The 25,351-nt window shown below is 36.6% G+C and overlaps 1 protein-coding gene across 1 annotated transcript; it reads left to right on the top strand.

Annotated features, from left to right (window-relative positions):
- Positions 1-65: 65 nt before the first annotated feature.
- LOC128031501 (ABC transporter G family member 20-like) lies at positions 66-24,682 on the top strand. The gene is made up of 20 exons (XM_052619798.1): positions 66-198; positions 3,740-3,879; positions 6,176-6,335; positions 6,457-6,611; positions 7,546-7,653; positions 8,470-8,563; positions 9,824-9,898; positions 9,987-10,158; positions 10,538-10,634; positions 11,147-11,315; positions 11,599-11,699; positions 12,598-12,668; positions 13,552-13,601; positions 13,690-13,746; positions 13,939-14,009; positions 14,171-14,259; positions 14,644-14,747; positions 20,993-21,152; positions 21,694-21,798; positions 22,891-24,682. Exons 2-20 carry the CDS (start codon positions 3,758-3,760, stop codon positions 22,995-22,997), a joined length of 2,067 nt encoding a protein of 688 aa, XP_052475758.1. The 5' UTR covers positions 66-198; positions 3,740-3,757; the 3' UTR covers positions 22,998-24,682.
- The last annotated feature ends 669 nt before the right edge of the window (positions 24,683-25,351 follow it).

A 25,351-nucleotide genomic window follows, 5' to 3' on the forward strand; every position in this document is an offset into this window, starting at 1 on the left:
GGTTAGTGAGGAGAGGCAGACCGCTCAGGGGGCAGGTCTTGTCAGTAAACTAATAGAAGAGACAAATAACACTCACCGCGACTGTTTCATCTGTCATGAAATAACGCTGCGACAGTAAAGACGGTGTTTCACAACCGGACAGCTGGACTGTTGATTTAATCAACGTGATTTTTCTTCAAGGATTGTAAAGCCGCCTTGGTATAAATTTATTTTTCTTCCTAAAATTTGGACAGATATGTTTTAACCGTTTTAACGGCTTTGCATGAAACTTATTTCATCCTCTGGTATATTGTGCTTTCTAAACTGTTATTATTTAGCTTTAAAGTTTAATTAATTATTTATATTATAATTGAAAAACTGATGGTTGCATGCAAATAGGTAAATAGTTGGAAAGTATGTCTGAAGGACTCAAACAGCTCGAGAAGCTCCTGTCAGGTGCTGTGACAGGGAGGCGCTTAATCCAAAACAATGAAGAAATTGAAAACCAAACCAGTTCAGCTGTTGTAATGAAACTGTCAGCTGTTTTCCACGTTGTCTCTTTTCTTTTCACATCACCTTAAATATTCTGAGAGCGGTTTAAACTGTAGATGGATAAATTTATGACATTTCCGAGATGATAAAAAGTAGAAATATACTTTAAAATAGGCCTACGTGTTTTTTGTGTTTGTTTTATTTTAGAAATAATAATAAAAAATGATGCCAATCTACTTTAGTCAGAATAACAGCCTTTTAAAAAGACTCCAGACGGTAAAATCACCAAAACATTATTTACTTAAAGGCACAATATGTAAGATTTTCGTAATAAAATATCCCAAAACCACTTGCACATTGTTATATATTTCATGCAGTTGTGCACATTATCCCAAAAGTTCCCAAGGATTTGTAAATCCAGAGAAATTCAGATTTTAAATAATGGCTTGTCCCAGTTCATTGTCACCTAGCAATCATTTTCCCGGCAACACATGTGGACAAAAATGCTCCTTCAGTCAAAATAATACATTACGGCAGTCGCGAATAAAATTAAATGAAAAGTGTTGACTGCTGCATTAAATTTAGATCTGCTCAATGTTGCACCATAAACCCCTTTCTGTGTTTTAACAGTGTTGCGCATTATAAACAATCACACATGAGTTTATGAACACAGCGGCCAATCAGAGGCGTTTAGATGAGTCATCGCTGAAACATCGCTGAAATTTTCTCATCATAAACAAAAAAATGCAGATGTACATATGATGTAAGTATAATCAGCTTTACTGATTATAAAGGGAGTTTTTTGAGAGTGCTTAAACTTCTGCTAGACTGAAGTCTGAAGTTCTTTGCTCGCTTTTTCTATATAATTTATTCACTGTTTGAATAACTTTGGAAGGTACAGGTAAAACATTTTTTTTTAATTACATCCTTGAACATGATTCAGACGTCTCTGGATGGTGAAAACTCTCCCAGCGTTCCACTCTCCTTCATAGCGTCATCCAGCTTCACCTTTGTTATTGTTTTGAAAATGTAACCTCTAAGCCATATTGTGCCTTTAAATGCTACAAATTTTTTTTTTAAAGAGCCAGTAAGATGAAAATTCTAAGCTTCCTATCACTGTTTATAAGTCCTGTATATTAGGTTTAAATCCATCCAAGGTTAAAAACATTGTAATTTTGTCAAAATATCATTTTAAAATTACCTCAATTCTCAGAGATCCCCAAACGGTTCGCGCGAAGCTGTTCAAAAGATTCAGTTTCCTTAAACCCCACCTTTCGGTAGCATACTGTGTTCTGATTGGTCAGCTGTCAGTTTTGATTGGTTGTTCTGCACACAACTTCACGGTAAACAATGCCTTAGCATCTTTTTGGGGTGAATTATGTCTTATTCCTCTCATCGCGAAGCAAACAGTAAAATAAAAAACTTGAACAGTCTCGCTGCTATGTCTTCTTTGTGTGCGTATTCAAGCCACGCGCTTCAGTTTGAATCTGAATAGCGTGTTCAGCGCGGGGCCGTGGTCACATTAGATATAATGAAGGGAGACGTGAAAAACGGACATCGCGTTGTTTTCATATGGATTACTTTATCACAGAATATCTGTTTTCGGCAGCACTTGTTTAGTTTTGAAGTAGACATGTCAAGCTTTCTATAGATATCTCTCTCATGTCTCTTCGTTGAGTGTTCACGGAGTTACACTTCATTTTAATTACGTGTTTGTACATGACGATCAGCGCAGAGAAAGGCTGCAGACAGCACACATACTGATAAGACGCTCGGGAGAAAACAAACACATAACTTCATAATCATACTTCGCGTTGTGATTCGGAGATGCTCGTTGGTCTAAATAAAGTTGGTAATGAACCCTGTTTTATGGCCAAACGCTTTGAAAATCCCGCCTTGTACTCACCGAGATTAGAAAAGCAGTCGTCAGTGAAATGTTGTGAACACAACAAGGATTTGTTGTACTGCTCAGGTATTGTGGTAAAAATGAATTTTAGCCATTGGTTCTTCTGATCTTCATTCTTTGGCAGTGAAAATAAAACAAACTTGCCTTTACAATTAAAAACACACTGTCTCCTCGACATGATGCTATCACACCAACCAGAGCGTCTGTTTGGGGGGGGGGCAGGTGAGAGTTCCGTTTTTCCCAAGACGGTAGGCGGAGATTATTATGCAAAGTGTTCCTAGTGACGTACATAGAGATGGGCAAAAGATTCGTTTCAGCGATTCAGAGTCGACTCCTTACTTTAGAAGCCAATAATTTTATAAATCGTGTACTTTTTGGTTTAATTACTTTGCACATTGTTTACACTGATGGACAGCTACATCATACACTGTATGTATTCCCATCTGCGTGGCTTTTTAAATAATTTTAACTGGGGATGCACGATATTGGATTTCTGCCGATATCTGATATGCCGTTCATTTTCAACTCATTTTGGCAGATAACAATATGTAGGCTAATCATTTTTTATTTTAGTTTTTAACAAGAACTAATTTGTTAGAATTAAATAAACAATAATAAAGTTATTTTATCATGACAGTACATTGAAGATTCGAAAATAACTGAAAATAAACTATATATTTATTTACATGTGTTCCTGTAGCTCAATTGGTGAAGCAAGTTTGGGGGTTCAATTCCCCGAGAACACATGATAGGTAAAAATTGGTAGCCTGAATGCACTGTAAGTCGCGTTTGGATAAAAGTGTCAGCTAAATGCATACATTTTATTTAATATTTAATTTTTATTTTTATATAAATCACTGTATTTTTCTCAAATATGCTGTTGTAACTTTCAAATTGTATTTAATGATTTAGCATTTATATATGGTCTAAAGCAAAAGAGCTGATAAATGGTTTATAACATATTACACATTAATGAATAATTCAATAGGTATATATACAATTAAGTGTCATGTCTGTGATTTTATATATATATTTTTATTTTATCTTTATTTAATCAGAAATGCAGTCTTAATATTATTTGTGTATTTGGCTTTCATTTAATTAGAAGTAAACAAATATAAGGATCACAAATGAGGCATCATATTTGTGGCATCACAGTGTGTGACGTTGTTATAGACACCACAACAAATACATTTTCTTTAACACTTTTCAGGGTCTAAGCAGAATTAGTTTAAAATTATTCTAAGTGTCTCCTATTTAATTTTGTTTCTTCACATTTTTAAAGCTTATTTGGATGCATGTATTTTTTCTACTGTGGTTGAAAAATTTATTTTGAGTTTATTTCAATTTCTTTATATGTAGCACTTGGAAAGCAGTACTATGAAGACTGACTTGGAAGCCGTGAGTTGCAGCGCTGCAATCCACTGTCGTGATGTGTGTCGTTCATATGGGAAACTGAAAGTCCTCAACAATCTCAATCTGACAGTGCCTCAGGGCCAAATGTGAGTCCACCATTTTGGCTTTTTAAATGTGTTTTCAGGCTATATCAATCTTGAATGCTTACTTTAAGCAAGAAAAAATGCCCAAATTCTTACCTGATGTTCATGTAACATGACATCCCTTAGGAGTTCTCCACTAGTAGCAAAACAAACCTCTAAAATACTCCATACTGAAGGGCTAGAGAGTCTTAACAACTGGCCTTTGATCTGTGAATGTGATGTGATGCAACTGCAGAGGCAGCTTGAATTCTCTTTTATTTACTATATATATATATATATATATATATAAAATCATAATTACCTGATCTTTATATCACCTTAGGTCTGACTATCTGTCCTCTTATCACCGGTTTATGATCTGATAAGACTGTTTTAAAACATTTAAGTGTCTTTGTTTCCTTTTTCTAAAATAATGCCTGGAAGCCGCTCTAACAGGCCCAGTCCACAGAAAAATAGACTTGCTCACAACTATCACATATCTCTCTGCCAAAGAATGATTCGGCAAGCACAGTTTGTTAAAGATCCATATGGCTCCACAAAAGCTCTCCTAGGTCTGCACAAGCCTGGCATATAAACCAGCGTGAGGGAGGAAGTTCCTAAAAGGCATCCCTAAAAAAAGTGTCCTTTTTGAGTGTGTTGAAAAACATTTAGTAGCTCTTTTGCTGTTCTCAGCTTGATTTCCGTGTCTTATGTCTTTTGATCATTTTTATCTGCATTTCAGTTGCTTGTTTAGAATGTTAAAAAGGTTTGGAGATTGTAACATGTTTTTGAAAGATGACTCTTGAGCTTACCAATGCTATATTTATATCATCATACAGTGTAAAAAACAAACAAACACAAAAACAGGTAATACTATAAAATAACTATTTTATTCCTGTTACAGCAAAGCTGAATCTTTAGTGGTCATTAATCCAGTCTTCCAGTACTCCAGTACTCCAGAAATCTTTTGAAAGGTCCCGTTTTACGCGCTTTTTTGAAGCTTTGATTGTGTTTACAATGTGCAATATAACGTGTTCATGTTTCGCGTGTAAAAAAACACAGTATTTTTCACACAATTCACCTATCTGTATACCGCTGTTTTCACTGTCATAAAAACGGGCTGATGACTTCCTTGTTCTATGAAGCCTCTCCTTCAGAAATACGTAACGAGTTCTGATTGGGCCAGCGGTTCCTGTGTTGTGATTCGACAGCAGCTGAGAGCAGGCTGCCCTCCTGGTAACGCGATTGGACTAGTGTTGAAAAGCAAGTGGGCAGGAGCATGTGCTGGAGCATTTTTACGGATGAGATGAAAATCGCATTAGTTTTTTCGCACAGCCCTAACATCTAGTTAACAATGTTAAACAGCGTTGCCCTCCGCGTTGTTATACGTTATAGAAACTGTTAAACGCACCAACTTAATAAAATACACTTACCGGTTGTGGTCCATAAACAAGGCCTTCTCCAGACAAAGAGGGAACTGCTCCATCTTTCAAGAATAATCTTTGTGCGAATCCGGCAATAAACTGATTTAGATTGAGAAAGTTGTCCTCAGCAAAATGTGCTGCACGTAGTTTTACATGTGGATTATAATTTTCGGGAACCGAGTTAAACATAAATTGTAACTATTAATCTCCAAGTACAGCGTCCCTGGGAAGACCAAACAAAGATGATTGGACTCTGAGATGAAAATAACAGCGTTTCAACGACATGGCGACAAACACAAACGCAGCTCTTCCTTCTTCTCCGTCGGAACACAACCCAACACGCCCCCTTTTTGTGAATTCATGTGGGCGGAGGTTAGTAAAAAAAAAACTGTTTTGGTGACGTCATTACTGCAGGAACTAGAGGGATGTAGTCCAAACGGGTCGTTTTTTGTAGGCGAATTCTGTTAAATCAAATATTTCGCTTGGCATTGAACTTTGAGCTTTAGAATTTTACAGATATTATTTATACTCTAACAACAACATTACACACTAACTAAAAGTTTAAAACATGGGATCACGAAGAAGGGGACCTTTAAAATTCTTATTTGGTGCTCAAGAAATATATATATTTTTTATAATATTGTGAATGTGCTTCTGAAAATTTTTGTGTGAAACTGGGATACTTTTTTCTATGCTTCTTTGAATATAGTTATAATATAAATAAGTTAAAAAGAACATGTAGTGACATCATAAATGTCTTTAGTGTCACTTTTGATTAACTTTAATTTAAATATTAAAATATAATTTTTTTATTCAAACAGGATTCGAATGACTCGTAGTAGATGTGCAGAGGAGGATTGACTGGATCTTTGATTATGTGTGTTTCCTGTCCTTAGTTATGGACTGCTGGGACCAAGTGGCTGTGGGAAGACTACGTTGTTGAAATGCATTGTGGGAAATCTAAAGATCTCACATGGTCATATCACAGTGCTCGGGAAACCCCCCGCTTTCCCAGGACATGAAGTGCCAGGAAGTATGGTTGGATTCATGCCACAGGTGAAAGATTAGTAGAGGCCCGTGTTCACCCACAAAGACTAGTGTATGATTATTACCATAAATGAATTCTCTTGAGTTTCATATATTTTTCCTCTTTCTTTTTTCATCTCTCTGCCTTCAGGACATAGCTCTGTACAATGAGTTCACTATCAGCAACACACTATGGTTTTTTGGTCGAATTCATGGCCTTTCGTCTAAAGAAACAGAAACCAGGATGAATTTCCTCATTGACTTCCTAGACCTGCCACAGAAAAACAGCCTTGTGAGAAATCTCAGGTAAAATGATTTTTCATTTAATTCATGATTTTTTGCAATGATCAATGCAGTGATTTATTTTTGTTTTGTTGACCTAAAAATGAAAATTCTGTCATTATATATGCACCTTCATGTTTTTCCAAACCATGTGAGTATTCCGAAGTGTTACAATAGCTATTTGTAAGAAACAGACTGAAATTTAAAGGTGACATATCATGAACATCTGACTTTTTCCGGTTTTAAGTACTATAATCTGGTCCCCGGTGCGTGAAAAAGATTAACCCAGTAATTTTGTTTTGGTAAGCCTTTTCTGCAAGCATCTGACAAAAAACTACCGTGTCGGATTTCGCTCCCTTTGAGACATGGCAAAGGGATCTTATTATAAAATCACTGCCCCTTTATCTGTTTTTGCAAGCCACAATGGTGTACCAGTTCTAGCGCCATGGCAAAAGTTCAAACAAAGCATGCTAACTCTTCTATCCTTGGCTGCACAAATGAGCACATAACACTACTTAGAGTCCCAACCTCAGAGGAGACAAGAGAGAAGTGGATATATTTATGTACTGTATATTAACCTGCTGCCACACAGATCTAATATAAACATGCAATTTCTTTCCCAGCTGTTTACCTTCACAGACATAACAGACTGTTTTTGACTTTTCAACATAAACTTTTGTGTATTTAATAGTTTAAAAGCAATACCAATATTTTAACCAGTTCATTGCTTATCTGTGCTACTTATTTTTATATATATTACCATTTCTTTCATCTATTTTTTGTTCTCATTTATTTATTTATTTATTTATTCATATTTTTTTGCTATTACCTTTTGTAATTTTTTTTCATGATTGAAAATATGCTTCTAAAGGTGTCTGCAATGTTGAATTCATTTATTTGTATTTTTTGATGAATGTTCATAACTGTCTATTTATATACATTTATCGACTTTGTTCAGTGGAGGCCAGCGGCGGCGTGTCTCACTTGGAGCTGCTCTGCTTCAGAACCCACAACTTTTGATCCTGGACGAGCCCACTGTGGGAGTGGACCCTGTTTTGCGGGCTAAGTAGGCACAACGTACCTCTATTTCCAGTATTCATCTGTCTTTACCTTCCACAGCATCTTCCCATCACCATTACTAAGCTTTTAATACATTCATACTAAAACCAACACTACCATTCTGTCTCTCATTTATATGTGTTTGTGGATGAATCTTGTTCTGCATTTTAAAAGCATAAGGTTTTTGCCTTGCACCACTCCTTTCTCGCTCTCTTCCTCTCTCAGACATCTCAACTTAACATTTTAGTTTACATTCATAACTGTGTCGTAAATTAAACTTCTTTAATATCCTGTGTTTCACTGCAGGCTGAAACCTAGACCTTAACACCTTACATGAATTAACCTTTGATGAATTAAAATAAACAGTGTTTATTTGAAACATAAATCTTTTGTAAAATTATAAATGTCACATTAATTTAAGTCCTTGCTGAATAACTCTTAATTTCTTTTTTTTTTTATCTTCAACCAAACATTTGAATGGTAATGTAAATCATTGCATGACATATTGTTGTCAAAGGAATTTAAGTTTACGTCTCACCTGTGTTATTTCCTGATCACATTTCTCCCCTTCTCTGTCCTGACACTTTCCACTTAGTATCAGTTTGTGATAATTGTGTCACATGTTTGCCTTTTGAATTCTTTTTAGGTTTGATTTCCAAGGGAATGTTGGTACTAATAAAAAGTGTATGCATTGAAGGTTGATTGCTTTAGAAAAAAAGCATCAGCCAAATGCAAACATATAAATCTCATATAAAAACAAAAGTCCCATTTAAAAAAAAAAAAAAAGCACCACACTCATACAACAAACTCTCACCTTCTACAGAATATGGCAGCACCTGGTAGACATTGTAAGAGGAGGACAGGTCTCAGTCATTATTACAACGCATTACATTGAGGAAGCTAGACAAGCCAATATGGTAAGATACTTTCCTGAACTGACCACAAAACCTGTAATAGTATTTACTCTTGCTCTTAGTTAACATGTAAAGATGATCAGTTTAAATGTAGAGAAACAGAACAGAAGTGCATGATTTAGAGGAGTCAATCTTGGATTTTTGGTGTGGATGAATCACTCTATTCATTTCTCGTACAAATTTGTTTCTGTAATCCCTTATAATAGTCGTGATTAATTTGCCAATGTACTTTGTACTGTGGCCTATTACGTAACCTCAAAACTAGCTTTTGGCAGACATTTACAGGTGAGCTTTTATCTTTGAACAAGCAATCATCTTCTTTACACTAAATTCTGATTATTGTTTTAAATAGACTTTCATAGTTTCAGAGTTTCATATTGCTGGTGTTGAGACCACTGACAAACCTGTAATATTTAGTGTGTATTACTGTATATTGTGTCAAAAAAGGCACTGGTAGACATTGATTCTGGCAGGAGAATCAGGAACAAGTTTAATCACCTGACTATTGTTTAATTGTATTTCTCTTCAAAGTGTTGTTTTTCCAGTTTGTCTTGAGGGCATGACGCCGGTTGTGTTTGAAGCAGTGCATCATTTCCCTGTTGATGTATTACTCTTGAGTCACATGCACAAAAGACACAGAGTGACACCAAAGACACAATCACAACATGCTTATTTACATTACACTCACCAATCCAGAATAGTGACGTGAATTTCTAAATATGAGAAGTATTTCTTAAACAATAATGCGTTTCTCCTAGTCTTGCTTTGCTTCAGTTTTCAGCTTCTCAGATTTTTCTCCTGAAAAAAAAACAGACCTTGGTAATCTCAAATGTGTTTCCTTTGGAGTTTCAAAAGAGTGTTACAAACTGTGCTCAGGATTAACAAGTCAGAGATCTCAAAATGAAGAAAAAAAAAGACCAAATCATGTGAGCCATGTTGTCTGTATTAAATAATAGCTCTGCTCCTGCTTCCAGCCAGCAATTGTTTATTTTTTTTCCTATTTTTATTTGTCTTTGGAAAATTTTGCAAGTGAATCATCTTAGACTGATTTATACTTGAATTAATAATTTGCTAAAGATGTTCTTATCCTCAGGCCACTCAATATGTAAATTCGTTTTTTTTTCTTTGGAGATTTGGAGAAATGTAGCATTACATCACTTACTTACCAGTGGATCTTCTGAACCAACTCTATTATACCATTAGGTCTTCTAAGTTATAAAAAGCAACAAGTGAGCAATGAAATCTGTTTTTCTCTCTCTTTAGGTGGGTTTGATGAGGAATGGTCGATTGTTAGCTGAAGGTCCCCCAGACGCTGTTATGAAGCAACACAATGCACCAGTAGGTACACACACACACAGGTCTCATATGCACAAACATCCAAAATTATTTGGTTAACCTTTCAAATGCATCTATGTGTGTGCATTAGACATTAGAGTGTGCGTTCTTGCAACTTTGTGAGGACTCTGATCAGATGGGCTCCAAACAGAGTCCTCAGGGCTGTCTACTTGACAGCAGCCCATCTCCAGACAGTATGAGAGATGAGAGCAGAGAGCCCATACTGAGAAAGCGCACACCAGAAGACGTACCCAAATATAAAGGTACAACAAAGAGGGAGAAATTCACTTGCTCTAAAATACTGCATGCAAATATCAGTACAAAAACTGATATGAGAGCGAATGTGGGCAGCCATGCCATCATTTTCAAAAGTCTACATTTTGGTCCGTTTACACTGAAACGCATCCCCAGAGTTCTTGATCTAAAATGGGGTCTGCAGCATTTTCGAAAGTCTCTGTCTTTTGAGGGTCGAAAATGATGGAGTAGTGTAAAAAAAATTTTTTTTAAATGAAAACGCACTAGTGTAAACTTGTCACCGACACTGGTTTTATAATTGTACCTAAAAATATGAATTTAGAATAGCATCTTTTGATCACAATTTAGACTGATGTTTTCCGTGGAAATGTTCTTGTGTCTCTGCAGCTGACTGGAAAGTGCGAGCCAGACACGTCATACCAAAATGGCGTAACATTGCAGCACTGATGATCAAGACGTTGGTTCGAATGAGGCGAATGCCAGGGTAATGATGTCCTAGTCAAACTATTTATGAAACCTTTGGACAGACTGTGATTTTTACTGTGAAGTTAGTTTTTTTTTTTTTAAATGTAACACATTTATAACACCATATGTTATATTAACTTGGTGTTAAATAACCAACAGCTAGTTTTTGTGACTGCAAATTTGACAAATGTAACTTTTTCCTTTTTTTCCATCTTTTGGAAAGTCATAGAAATGCTATCATGGTTTTTTGTTTTGCTATTGGAGCAAATGGGATCCCAGCTATTATAAAAAACTTGAAAGTGGTCCATTTTTATTATTTCTTATTAAGCAAATTGAATAAATGGATGACTGCAGGAATAATTGAATGTTCTTAAATATGTAATTGTTGTCCTGTTGACTATCTCTTGCACTGTGCAGATATTTTGCATCAATGTGCGTTTTTTTTTTTTTTTTTTTTTTTTTTTTTTTAGATAATCAGAGCATTTTAACTCAAAACAATGCTTTGTGTGTGTTCCTCTGGTTTGTACTCAGGTCTATTTGTTTCCAGTTCCTGTTGCCTGTAATTCAGATCTGTCTGATGTGCTTGTGTATTGGTGGAGACCCTAAAGGCATTGATGTGGCTGTGGTCAATAATGAAAGCAGTCCCAGTGCCTATAGTAGATCACTGCTGTCTTTCCTTGACAACACAAGCATCTACCAGGTACAAACATTTGTCAAACACAAAATTTACAAAATAAACATCCTATCTATATAGGAATAAACTTTGTCTGTTGACAGTATTTTTTTTATTCCCTAAAATAAAAAAAGAATAGAAAGAATATAATAGAAATTATAGACAGACAGACTCTTATTCTCTTACTTCCTCATTTCTTGATCTCACTTCAAAAATTCAGAGGAACAAAAACAACTTAAAAAAAACCTTAACATTTATTTTCAGTGTTCATTTCCAGATAAAAGAACAGTTTCCTGTTTCCTTTCTGCAGGTGAGCTTGTCTCATTCTGAAGCTTTTGCTGGTATCCGTAATGGGGAATATTGGGGTGTCATAGAGTTTGGGGAGAATTTCACCAGCTGTCTAACCAAAAGGTGAGCTCCATTGTGTAAAGAAGTTTGTTATGAAAATGACCTGAAGATATTTTGGTGTTGTAACCAAAGAATGTCTGCCAAGTTCCATAAACCTGATTCTAAAGATCACCTTGAGAAAGAAACATATTTTCTCTGTCAAATAAGCTGTCTTTTGTTCTGATTGTATATAGTTTTAAAAACCTATTTGGACCATTTGACTTGTTTGGCTAGTTCACTGCAAATAACCCATTAAATAAAAGTGATTAATTTACAACTTTTTCTTTAACCAATAAACACTACTGTTACCCATTACTGTAAGTAGATTTGTTTTTGTTCAGTCTCTTTTTTTTGTTCATTAGAGGTCGACTTCAAATGTGTGATGATTTTTTTTTTTCTTAAGGTGTGTCAAATGTTCTTTAGACCCATTCCTCCTATTAAAAGTTCATTTACATCAGCTAATCATGCACACTCAAATATCTTATACATAACACAAACACCTGCTTCAATAGTCAGAAACACTCGACTGCATCAGTGCACATTAAACATTAGGACTGAATATGTCATCGACTACCTGTATGAACTCCCTTCAGCATAAAAAACGTTCGTGTAAAAGCATTCGTGTAAACAATGTGACTTGTCAGTTGACAATGACTGTAGCAGAGCCACTGATGGAGAGAGTGTTGGGAGAGGCTGCGGGAGTGAATTTCTAAGGTGGAGAAAAGCAGGTCTGTCCTGCCTTTCTGTGTCAGTCTGTCTAAGGTGTCTCAGTCATGTTTTGTGCATCTCTGTCCTGACTGGAACTTAAAATAAATTTAAATATTACACATATTTAGGTTTTTCTTTTATGCTTTAAACATGGCCCTGAAATGTAACTTATTGGCCCTTGTGAAATTATGCTTATTATTTTGTGTGTGTGCAGGATGCTGCAGCCCAGAGTCTCCAGAGATGTGGTTAACGGAGGATCAGTACATGTTTGGCTGGATCTGACCAGTGAGTTCTATTCACTTTTAGCCCAATCAATATTACTTTGCTTATGAATTCACATGATTACATATTATCTCCACAAGAGGGTGCCCTTTACGTCTTAAGGCAGCACACAGAGTATTAATCTCCTACTGTTGTTAGTTTTATTAACAGCTGAATAACTTTATGGCCTTTATGGTTGTGGCTGAATTGCTTTTCACAGAATTTTGCATGCATCTTCGGACATAAAGTGTGATTCAAAAGTCTGAGACCATTAATAGCTTATATTTTACAAGATTATTATTAATCAGTTTAGATAATATGTAATAAAAACTATCTAATCAAGATAATTTGAGTTAAAGCTGCAGTCCGTAACTTTTGACGCTCTAGCGGTTAATAAACAGAACTGCTTGCGTCTTGTGGAAGAACATCGTAGCCGGAACTACTTCTCTCTGTTTATGTCTTTGAAGAATCACAAAGGTACTGGGTTACTACGCCGCGGTGCCCCCGAAGCAATCTAAAATAGTCCGAATATAAACACTTATTATAGGTGCACCCTAGTGATTCAGGACAAGCTAAAAACACGGTTTGGTAAATTGATTCATGGTGTACTCGCTTATTATTTACATTTTGTAAATTTTGAACACAATAAAAGTTAGGGACCGCAGCTCTGATTGGTTGTTTCTTAACTGGAGCGATGTATTTCTGCAAATGGCAATAGGACCACTGGGAGGAGCCAGAGGAGCTTGATTTTCTTTCACAGATTATCTGTCTCATATTCTACTGTCAGGACATAATGACAGGTTTAACAAATATGTAAAAAAAATAAATGTTTACAAAAGTTACCTACTGCATCTTTAAACAATGAAACTGTATTTCAGTATAACATTCTTACTCATTCATATTTCAGACCGACAGATTGCTCTAATGCTGCAGAAAAAACTCCATGAGGCCTTTGAGGTGAGTTTTAAAAATGTACATTTAAGTTTTTCCCCATCCTTCAAATACATGAAACATTTTCCCTTGTCTTATTCTGAACTTTCAAAAGGCTTTTATCGAGACAAAGCTGGGAAGTTTGTCATACATGGTGGCCGTCCCTATAAAAGTGAGTACAGAGCACTGATGTTTATTTTTTCTCTATGTGTGCCTTTTATAACTCTATCCTCTCATTTATGTCTTCTTTTTATTTATTTATTTATTTATTTATTTATTTATTTTCTTTATTTCATTTCTTTACTTTACTTCTTTTCATTTCCTAAAATACCATCCTTATTTCTTGCTTTATGTGGTTCCATAGTTTGAAGAACCTATTTATGGAAAAAATAACACCGATTTCACATCTTTTGTGACGCCAGGAGCAGTATTGAGGTAAACACACATGCATGCACATATATACCATTAATCACAACATTAATACATATGCACACTTACAGCCATTCAAAAGTATAACTGCAGTGCCAGATAATACTACTGCGTCATGTTGGACCTCTTCCAATATCATCTATCTCTCCTTTTCTTTCTCTTTTCAGCATCACATTTTACCTGGCAGTGGGGTTGACCGCTTTGTCCTTTGTGTTAGAGAGAAAGGAGGGGCTGCTGGACAGGTGCTGGGTGGCAGGTGAGACCGCTCACATCCACCAGATGGCCATCTTTTGATTTAGGGATGAATTCACTGAAGAATGAATGGAATATTTCAGCATATATTCCTGTCTTATTTACAAACCACCCACAAACCATTGACAACCCTGCACTTAGAACCGTCCTGCAGGATATGAAATTATGCATGTTATACACAAATAAAATAAGTTGGCACATTTCATTTTAACTGATTTACTACTTATCATCAAGACTTCATGAACTAGCATTTTTAGAGATTTAGCAATAGGGGGAGCTGATCACCCACAACAGCTAAAGAGATTTTAAAGCACTTGGTGAGCATTTCATAGTATGTGTTTCAGAGATGTATGGGTGTATATGTTTCTTTGCGTGTGTTTCTCTGAAGGTGTGAGTTCTCTGGAGACAATGCTGGCACACCTCTTCTCACAGCTGTTTGTCATCGGTGTTCAAATCATCCTTCTGCTGATCTTCATCCTGTTGGTCTTCAAAGTGAGTGTGTGTGTGTGTGTTAGCTGTGTGTTTATCTCCCATAAATACTTTACATGTATGTCTCCAGGTTCAAGATGTGTGTGTGTGTGTGTGTGTGTGTCTGTGCTGTTTATTTCTGTTTGTAAGTGAAAGGGTAATTATATTTATAAGTAATATATACATGTCAACAGTCCGGTCCCAAATAGCATCCTCAGCCTTTTTTTCCGTCCTTGAAGTCTACATTTGGGAGACATAATATCAGATGAAGTGTTTAGTAGTCCACTGTGAAGTTTGCAGTTGTGCAGGACTTTTCACAATATTTACACAAGACCAAAAGTAATCTAAAGCCAAATTTCAAGCAATCAGATCCTCTCATCTTAAGTTTTAGAAGTATAATTAATTTTTCTTCCTTTATTGACAAATAATTAGAAGTCTGTGAAAATGTGTCTGTTTTTTAAAGTATCAGCTAAATATGTTTATATATTGCCTTTCAGAAGTATAGGGTTGTAAGATGTTTTTTTATGTTTTTGAAAGACATCTCTGATGCTAATGAAGGCTGCATTTATTTAATTAAAATAAAGGGAAGCTATTGTGAAATATTCATACAATTAGAAGACTTGGAAAAAAAGAAAGAAATTCAAACAGCTTGAACAACTTGAAGGTGAGTAAATGATGACAGAATTTTTAGGTGAACGATTCCTTTAAGCATGTCAAGACTGAACAGGACTGTTGTAGGGGGAATTTGGTTCTGTGAAAGCCTGTGCTTTGTTTATTTTAGAAACAGCCCTGGGACTGAGCCATATAAGTTTATTTATTCATAAATAATTCCTTGCTTTGTGTCTAGTGAGTTGTGCTTGACCACCGCAGCAACAAAGGGATTGCTTTGGTAACAAACCAAGCTGTATATTAGATTCTGTTTCTGATGTTTAACTGTAGCAGTAAAGGGTTGCACTGACTAGCAAGTGCTGTGTAATCTGCCAATAAGAGCTATGAGCTTCACTCAGTATACTCTTCACACTTGCTTATGATGTCTGGGATTGTCGTGCCGGTATGATCAGACACTATCAATGTGGATCACTTTTTTAAAACAACCTATTGTTAAATATTACACACACATTATTTTTGCAACATTATGTTAAAATGGTATGTTTCAAAACTTTATATGAGGGGTGCTTTCGGAGAACAGCATAGCGACTGAAATAGCATTTCAGAGGAAGTGGAGAGGGAAATTAACCCAGCAGACATTCTTTTCTACTTTTAAAATCAGTTGTGGCCTAATGCTTAGAGAGTCAAATTAGTAACCCGAAGGTTGTGGGTTCGAGTCTCAGGTCAGGAATTGTCAGTGTGGGGAGTATAACGCTCTCTTCCACCTTCAATACCACAACTGACGTGAGACCGTTGAGCAAGACACCGAACCCCCAACAGCTCCCCGCGTGGCAGCACATGGCTGCCCACTGCTCCGGGTATGTGTTCATGATTGATAACCACCAAAGGGCATTCCATCCTATTCCTCTGTCACTCAGTCTTGGACTTCATTTCCCATAATCCTTTGCCTAGACTCATCAGCACTCATTGTTTGCACCTTTGACTCATTAACCCTATTTGCTAACCCTATAGACCAATTTGGTGTTTATGAACGGTGATAATGGCTTTTCTGGTTGCAGAAAATTAAAGTTTTATACTTGCAGTCTATGGAACCTATGGAATAAAATTTTTTTTGTCACATTTCTTAGATTATATTTCACAATTCTGATTCTCTCTCTTTTCCCCTCAGCTCAGAATCATGAGTTTATATCCCACACTTCTGGCTTTTTCCCCCCTCAGAATTGACAAAATTGTTAAATCGAGATATAAAGTCTGAACTAGGAGATATAAACTTACATTTGCAAGAAAAAATTCTGAATTGTGAGATAAAATGGGTAAATGTTATAGGTTTACCTAGTTGTCTGTTTCATGCTATAACTGTAGGGCTAATACAATATGACATTTATGAACTGCATATGTGAATATTATGTAGACCTATTGTTTAAATCAAATTCAAATTCATGAATCTAGGGTAATCATAGCAGGTTTTATCCATAATCTGTCAGTATAAACGTCTGCGTTTAGCTTCGTTTAGCTTTAGCTTCATCTTTGACGACAGTATTCTAAAAAAAATGATTTGCATTCCGATTCTGATATCCAAAGGCACAAAAATAAATTTTTTTCTCTTATTCAATGGATTTTACCCGTTTCCCTCCACTTGTTCCGAGTGTTTTTCTGTCACCACAATGTGTGCACAGCTGCATGTGACCCAAATTGGTCTATATATAGCTTGGTTCATTCAGTCGGTGATTGTGAAGTCTTGGCCAGTGTCCAAGGAGCTTAATAGGCTGCAGGTTTCAGCATGCCCTACACTGAGGATCGCAAGGCCAGTATTTGTGGTGTCTTCCACTCCAGAGGCTTGTCCTGTCACGGCCGACTCTCCAGAGCCTTTCTCCAGCTGTCATGGACACTGAATCAGTGTTCCCGGCTATCATGATCGTTGCTCTTGATGCATTTAAGGCAGTGCCCAGGCAACCGAGACTGATGTCCAGTGTGGAGGACCCACCGCTGATGTTGGTTTGAGCGGCAGGCATCACAGTGGCCTCAGCACTCTCAAGCCCGGCAATTTCAAAGGTTCTATCACCCTCCGGTGCCCCTCCAGTAATGGCAATGGCCATTTTGTGTGTTTGGGCTGCACATTGTCCTCTGGCCCGTGAGTCTGCTCCATAGGCCCACTCCAGTCCTTGAATCTGTGCCAGAGTCCATTCAAGCCCCAGAGCTCAGTCCTGTGTTGGCATCAGCTAATGAGCTCCCTACCTGTCCTCTTTTGACAACAGTCTGTGTACTCACTACCTGTCCCGTTACAGCTATGGAGGCTGCCTTTGAACTCAGTTTGCCCTGTTATGGCCATGGAGGCCATCTCTGAGAAGACAACTGGCTACTCTGAGAGGCCTGCCATGTTACGGCCAAGGAGGCCATTCCTGAACTCCCTGTTTGTCTTGTCAAGTCATCTCTAAACTGTTTCTCTGTCCTGTTGTGGCTACATTGGCAGTTGTTAAACCTCTGTTCTCTCTATTCCATTCCTGTCTTGGCCACCTTGGTGGTCTCCTGCCTCATTAGCTCCATTTTAGTGGACATCTGCTCAGCCTGAACCATCTTGGTGGTCATCGGCTCTACCGTGGAGATCTTTTGTCACCACCTGCTCTGCTGTGGTTGTCACCACCCTGGTCACCTGCTCCTTTAGCTCCACCTTGGCTCCCCAATTTACCTCAATCTTTAGTCCTACTTCCTCTCAATGGACCTTGCCCTCTATCCCTCCCCCCGTTCTGCCTCAACTCCACCACCCTCCTGGACTTTTGTTTTATGTTTTTTTTTTGTTTTGTTTTTTCGGAGTGTCTGGAAACCGTTTTTTAGGATGGGAGCTGTGTCATGAGTGCCTTTGATCAAAGCTGATCCCAGCTGGAGTGCCTTTGATTACCACCAGAGGGTGCTCCATCCTATTCCTCTGTCATTCAGTATTGGACTTAATTTCCCATAATCCTTTGCCTGGACTCATCAGCACTAATTTACACCTGTGTCTTGTTAACCCTGCTCACCCAGTATATACACGGTGAGTTCCAAATGGGATATATCCCCCTCCAAAGGGCACTTCAGAGTGAAAACAATATTGTCCGCCATGTTGAAGGGTCGTTCCAAACTGAAGTGCTCAAATCTGGCCTCTTCAAAGGGCTCTTCCAAATGAAGGATTTCGAAGAGCACAACTCATGGACACTTTAGGCCTCCATGATCTTTTGCACAGGGAAGTTGTTTGGGGTCACAGAGTTTGACTTCGTTTATAAATGTATGTATAGTAGGGGTGTAACGATTCACTCGTTTTCTCGATGCATCGATTACAAACCCTGTCGATACATATGCATCGATCTTGAAATATGATTTTTGAATCATGAATCGACGATCTTGGACAATAATCGATTCAAAATGCTAAGAATCGAATGAATCGCGATTTTTCTATAGCGATTCAATGCTTTCAAAATGTATACACATTAAATTACTACACGCACAAATTAATGGAGACCTTGAAGAGTGTTCGTGAATCGTGCCTCTTATCTGTCCTTCACGCGCTCCACTGTTTACCGCCTGAGACTGTCACAGGATTGCACTCGTGCTCCGTTCGTCTCTGACGCAGCTGATGTGTGATCTATAGGCCTCATGGCCAGTAATGCTAAAGTAGTTTTACTTTTCTGTAGTTTGTCAATGGCTCTCTGCATCTTACCGACGGAGTTACCGGAGCCGTCGACAGCTGTATTTATTGCATGGACGGAGCAGAAATGAAAGTGTCTAAATCATACGCACAGATCCATTGAATGATAAATGTTTTTAAACAATGCAGATGAACCGAATATACGAAGGAAAATTTTAAAATTAACCACAGCATTAACAACGACCTTGAAATAAGAGCGCGAGATTTATCTGATAATCAGATGCGTTTGTTTCATTAGCAAACAGACATCTGGTGCGTTTTCTTTCAGAATGATTCGCTGATGGAGAGGAAAAGTTACATAGAGATCAAGACATTTTCACAATGAAAGAGAAGCGATCTCGCTCTCATAGACGTGTCAGGCTATATCTGCAGCTAAACTGAATAAAAGCAGAATGAACTGATGAAACTAAAAAAAAAACCACAAACAATTAATGAATGATGCAGTGTTAATTGACATTTATTACAGTACAGAAACTATAAAGTATATTTTCTACCTTATTCTGTGCAGAAAATTTAAATAATTGCTAATTAAATGTAGCCTAGTATATAAAACAATCATAAAATTGCCATTAGGAAAAAAATATCGATTACAAATGTTTGATTATTGTCCAGCAGTGTATTTGATTTATTACAGCTAATTAAAGTAATTAAAAAAGAAGATAATTCCTTGTAAAAAATTATAAAAATAATAATAATTATAATTATTATTATATAGGCTACATACATAAAATTATTGTATTTGACATTTCTGTCACTTCTGAAATAATGGCTACGCCCCTGGTGTGACAAAATGTTAGCTTATACATAATACTCTTTAAGCTCTTTTTTAAAAACTTGGCTTACATACATTTTTACATATGCTATGTCGCACCATTAAACTAGCATTAAACAATGGACAAAAGTTTTTTTTTTTTTTTCTAACCTATGGTTCTCTAACCATAAATGCTACTGTAATTTGCCACCTGACTAAGCATTTAAAGAATTTAGTAGATGCATTTAAATAATACCGTGAATGCACTTAAAGAATGCAGAATCGAATCGTTATAATAGAATCGAATATAATTTATTTGTGAATCGAATCGAATTGAATCATTCTAAATTTGCAAAAATCGTTCTTGAATCGAATCGAATCGAAAACCTATGAATCGTAATCGAATCGAATCGCTGCCTTGCCAAAGATTCAGAGCCCTAATGTATAGTATTTTTCTATACTACTGTAATATTTTTTACAAGTTAGATTTTGTCATTATTATGGTCAAAATGACATTGTACTTTAACAAAATAATTTACAGCTACCTTTATCAGTCCATTCAAATGTTTCAAATACATAGACACAATATACATTACAGATACATATTACATTACATTTACAAATATACATAATGTAAAAGTCAACTGGGGGTCAACAGCTTACAAAATTTATGATGAAAGCATCTCCTTGATCGTCTGGTTAAGATGATGCAGAAGTGTGTTCCAAAAAAAAAGTGTTTATTTTTTATTTTTACCCCTACACCCCTACAAGCTCTTCGGAGGGTAAACCCTTTGAAGGGATGAGCCCTTCTGAATGGAACGCAGGGTTAGCCTGGTTCATTCAGTGATTGATTGTGAAGTCTTGCATGTGTTAGGTACTGCGTTTCTGAGCCGTTATTTTCTGTTTTCGTTTGTCTTGATTTATTCTGACCCTTGTTCTGGATTACCCTTTGTCTGTGGTTCTTGTTATTGTTTGGACGGTTTTGCTGGTTTGACTTTTGCCTGTGTTTGGATCACTATTGTGGATTACCCTCTGAATAAACACTGCATTGGTTCATGACATTTTGTGTTTACATACTGTATATTATTTAGTATATTGTAATATCTGAAAGTGTCATCATACCTTGTGTGCTTCATATGGATGGTGTAAGCTGTAATACAGATCTTTCATAATACTTTTTATCATTGTCACCATACATTTTTTTTCTCTTATGTCTCTCTCTCTTTGCAGATTCCTAATGAAGGATCTCTGGCTTTGGTGATCTCATTGATTGTGCTGCAGGGAGTCGCAGGAATCTCCTTTGGGCTGGTCATCTCCTCTGCTATCGATGACGAGCAGTCGGCCAATCAGACGGCTCTTGGAATCTTCTACCCCAACCTCGTCATTAGCGGTACACTCTGATCTCACAGATGCTAAAAAATAAATTAGATAGGAGAAGATTACGCTGTGGCTTATTTTTTTCTTGGTAATATTTATATTTAAGTTACCCTTAAATCTCACACCTTAGTATTGATGCATCCCTCTCTCCCTCCACCCCAAAATGGTGCATTCCAGAAAGTATAATAAGGGCTATATGAGAGCCATACTATCTGGGTGTGTCCAGTGGATTAATGGATGTGATTATAAAGTGAGTAAAATCGTGGATTGACTGTGGAGTGGAATAAACATGGTGAAATGTTGATTGATGGATGAGATAAAAATTGAAAGGAAATATAGATAATTCTTTTAAGGAAATTCTCCTTAGTGAGGTCTTGACCCCACTTACCAGTCATAACTCACATTAATATGCAGAATCTAATTGTCATTTGTCATTTATGGCCTGCTCAAGTAACAAAAGCTAACTAATAACTACTAAAAATATACACATAGATGATGTTACAGATTAAAGTTTTACATTAATGAAATTAGTCATCTCTGTCTGCCTCCTGTAGGTGTTATCTGGCCAGCTGAGTGTATCCCATATCCTCTGCGTTATTTGAGTCTAGTACTGCCACAGACCTATGCATCTGAAGCCCTGCGCTGCATCATGTACAGAGGTAGAGTGTGTACACTTATACACGCACACACACACACACACACACATTTAATATAGCATCAGTTCCATTGAGCTTAATGATGTAAATCTATTAATTGCAGTATATAATAATAATAATAATAAACAGAATTTATTGCAAATAAAAATATAATTTATTATAAGTATATTATAAATACATTGATAATTTAGTCAATAACTCAAACTCAAATGTGTACACAACATGAATAGTGTGCAACGGTCATAGTACAGGTGTAGTCTTCTCACCTATCACAATTCATAGAAACAGAGTGACTACCGTGTTTCTGTCATCACGTCACACATTTCAAAGGGACTGTCCTACCTGCACACATCAGATATCTAACGTCTCTTCTTTGATGTGTTCAGCCAACACTCACACACACACACACACACACACACACACACACACACAACAATCTTCTCTTAAGTCCCACTCACCTAACATTTTCCTGTTGATACAAACATCTTGAGTTACAACAGACCTCATGACACCTGACACTCTTCTCTCAATTATTCACAGAGCAGGAGGAGTGTCTGCCTCCATTCCTAAATTAAACACACAGCCTCCCTGTTGTTTATCTGCAAGCACTGCTCACTGACGGGAAATGGTTGGTTAGATAGTAAAAGGCTCAGAGGACACCACACAGTCAAAGTTCAAGTCCAGACATATTTGAGTTGACTGACCGCTGATACTGTACAGGGTAGATCAGAGTTGTTAATATATAAAATATAAAAATAAAAGCTTATTTAAAATATGAATAAATACTATAATAGTATATGAATAACATTAACTGCTCTCAATTTTATCTGTGACTATATTTAACTACATCTACATAATCTTTGGTTAACTCAACTCAACAGCTGTCCCAAATGCTCCCCTTTCTCATGAAGTGTTGACAAGTCTGATTCATTCTATTGAATCGTTTCGATCAAATTGTTTATATGTATAAACAGAGGCTTTCACAAATATAAGAATTTAATTTAACTGCTTCCTTAAATTTACATTGATTTGTTTTCTGTCATCAGATCATGTTATAGTACTGATCTTCTATCGATTCTCTAATTTCACATCCAGGTTGGGGTCTGTCCCGTATGATGGTTTGGCGAGGTTTTGTGGTTACCCTGGGCTGGAACACATTCTTCCTTATGCTGGCAACAGTCATCCTCAAGCTGAGAACTTGATAGGCTCTGCCAAGGAAAGGTACTTCAGATTTGGTGTAGTGGTGTTCGACAAGCCCAAAGACATACGATTCTGCCGATCTGAGCCTCTCTCTCCTTTAATATGCCATTGACCCAAAACTGACCTCCCAAGGAGCATCAGCCTGAAACTCAGGGCATCCCTCAACCTTCTCAGGGATTTATTCATACAAACAGTTTACTGACAGTGTGACGCATAACACTCATTATGAGTTTCACATGGGCTTCAATTATAAAGTCCATCAGAGATGAAGAAAGGAAGTGTTGAAGCCAACTGTTGAAATTTCCATAACCCTCTTTCCCCCCTTGTGTGAATCCTGAATTCAGATTCACACTGACTAGGTTTCTTAGTGTTAGTTCCTTATGCCTTGTCTGTGCCAGTAACTCTTTCATTGTGTACAACTAGACATCTAAATTGCTTTAGGGAATCTAAGAGTGTTCCCAGCTTTGAACTCACTCATCCTGAACAAAAAGAGCACTGCTTACCAAGGATTCATCACCAGGCATGGTTCACCCTTAGTGTTTTGTTTTCAGAATTGCTGCTTGTTCTTTTTTTGTTGTTGTTTTGCTAAATATTTTTAGATTAGCAGTCTGTCTTATTATTAATCCATCAAGTGCAATAAAGAAAATGAAGGAATAACCGCAATATTTACATTTGCGCACATAGCAGACCAAAGTTAAACCTACGAGTTGAACTGAAATTTAGTCCTGTATTTTAGTAAATGTTATATTTGAAAGACAGCAGCATAAACTGCACTACAATGTAATATGCTGAGTTACTTGGAATAGTGAAAATATTTTGATGGATATTTTAGCATGCAATATTTGATTAGCCAAATGCATATAGAATTTGTTAAATAGATATCTAATGCTTATTGGTTTGGGGCATAAATCTTAGGTGTGTTTCACTGTCTTTCTTAAATGTCAACAAATTTCTTATGCTTCAAATGTTCTTCTCTTTAAATCTTAAAGTACAGCGTTAGGATGCTTGATTACTACCTTAACCTCTGACCAGCTCCAGGTTCTGGTTTGGTTGAAATTCTCTTAAGTCTCTACGCTACAGTCAGACTGAACAAATCTAGACCCTGCTTAACTCCAACGAAAGACTTTGCAAGTAACTGTTAGTTTGTTTAAAATTAAATTTGGTTACACATATCAGATTTCTGTACTTTGAAAAGTTTTTTATGTAAATGGAAACAGGAAAATGCTGCTGTTTAAAATTTCTGCAAGTATTTAAGAATTATAACAGCCTTTCCTTTGTAGTTATAATGAGGCTCACACTAAAGGCTGGAATTTCATGGTATGTTTTGAAAGAACATAGGATAACAGTTGATTGTGGGACTAGAGTTTTGTTGGTTCTAGATTTTCTGTTTCTGGCTTCGGTTGAGGCTTAGAGACAAATGTTTGGCAAAGGTTTGGCAAAGTACTGTGCCATTTTGAAATGTCCTCGTGTCACCTTTGCACACACACATGACCATTATTCGCTACCACTTGAATTGTTGCATGCAAAGTCCTTATATGTGTGCATGTTGACATGCTCTTGGTGTAAAGTTATCTTTATGGGATCTTTTTCAGCAATAAATCTTTTTAATAAGATCTCATATTTTTATAATGCCTGTTATTTGTGTATATATAAATGTTTATTTTCAAAATCCTTCACCCACTCTTTAAGGTCCTGTACTTTTCTTCTCTAACCTTTTTCATTACCAGCCCATTATCCCATTTCAATATTTGCATTTCAGATGTCAACTGGCTGCAAAAACTTCTCATGATCACTCATAAGTTAAATAGGTTATTCCCAGAATATTACAGATATTTTCCTCTAAGATATGCAATGTGAAAATATCTCTGGAAACACATTTCCTGTTTTGATGAACCAGTCTAAATGATTAATCTACGCATCATGCCCTAAATGCTAGTCGGAGACTATATCATTTAAAATAACTAAATAAATGTTAGCTACATCATGCATGCTAGCACACGATAAACAAATAAACTTACAGATTCTGAGACATTTTTTATTAATATTATCTGATATAAGTATTGCTGGCGATAAAAGAAAGGTCAGGCAGTCAGATGCATCACGTCAGTTACCCATCCATGCTGCTGATGTAATGTTAGTGTAATTGTCTGATTCATTTAATGTCAAACTGTTTGTCAGTATCAACTTCCAGCTCTTATGCAATAGCTTCTGAAGATTGTGTTAACTGTTTTCATAATAAATCAGAATTATTAAGATGTTGGCAAATTGCTAACTTCTACTGAATAATGTTGAACCAAAACACTTCTAACAACAAGCTAAAACTTAACTCTGTATTCTCCAGTTGGGCACGACTGGA

The sequence above is a fragment of the Carassius gibelio genome, chromosome A17 (assembly GCF_023724105.1).
Source record: "Carassius gibelio isolate Cgi1373 ecotype wild population from Czech Republic chromosome A17, carGib1.2-hapl.c, whole genome shotgun sequence".
Classification (NCBI taxonomy): Eukaryota; Metazoa; Chordata; class Actinopteri; order Cypriniformes; family Cyprinidae; genus Carassius; species Carassius gibelio.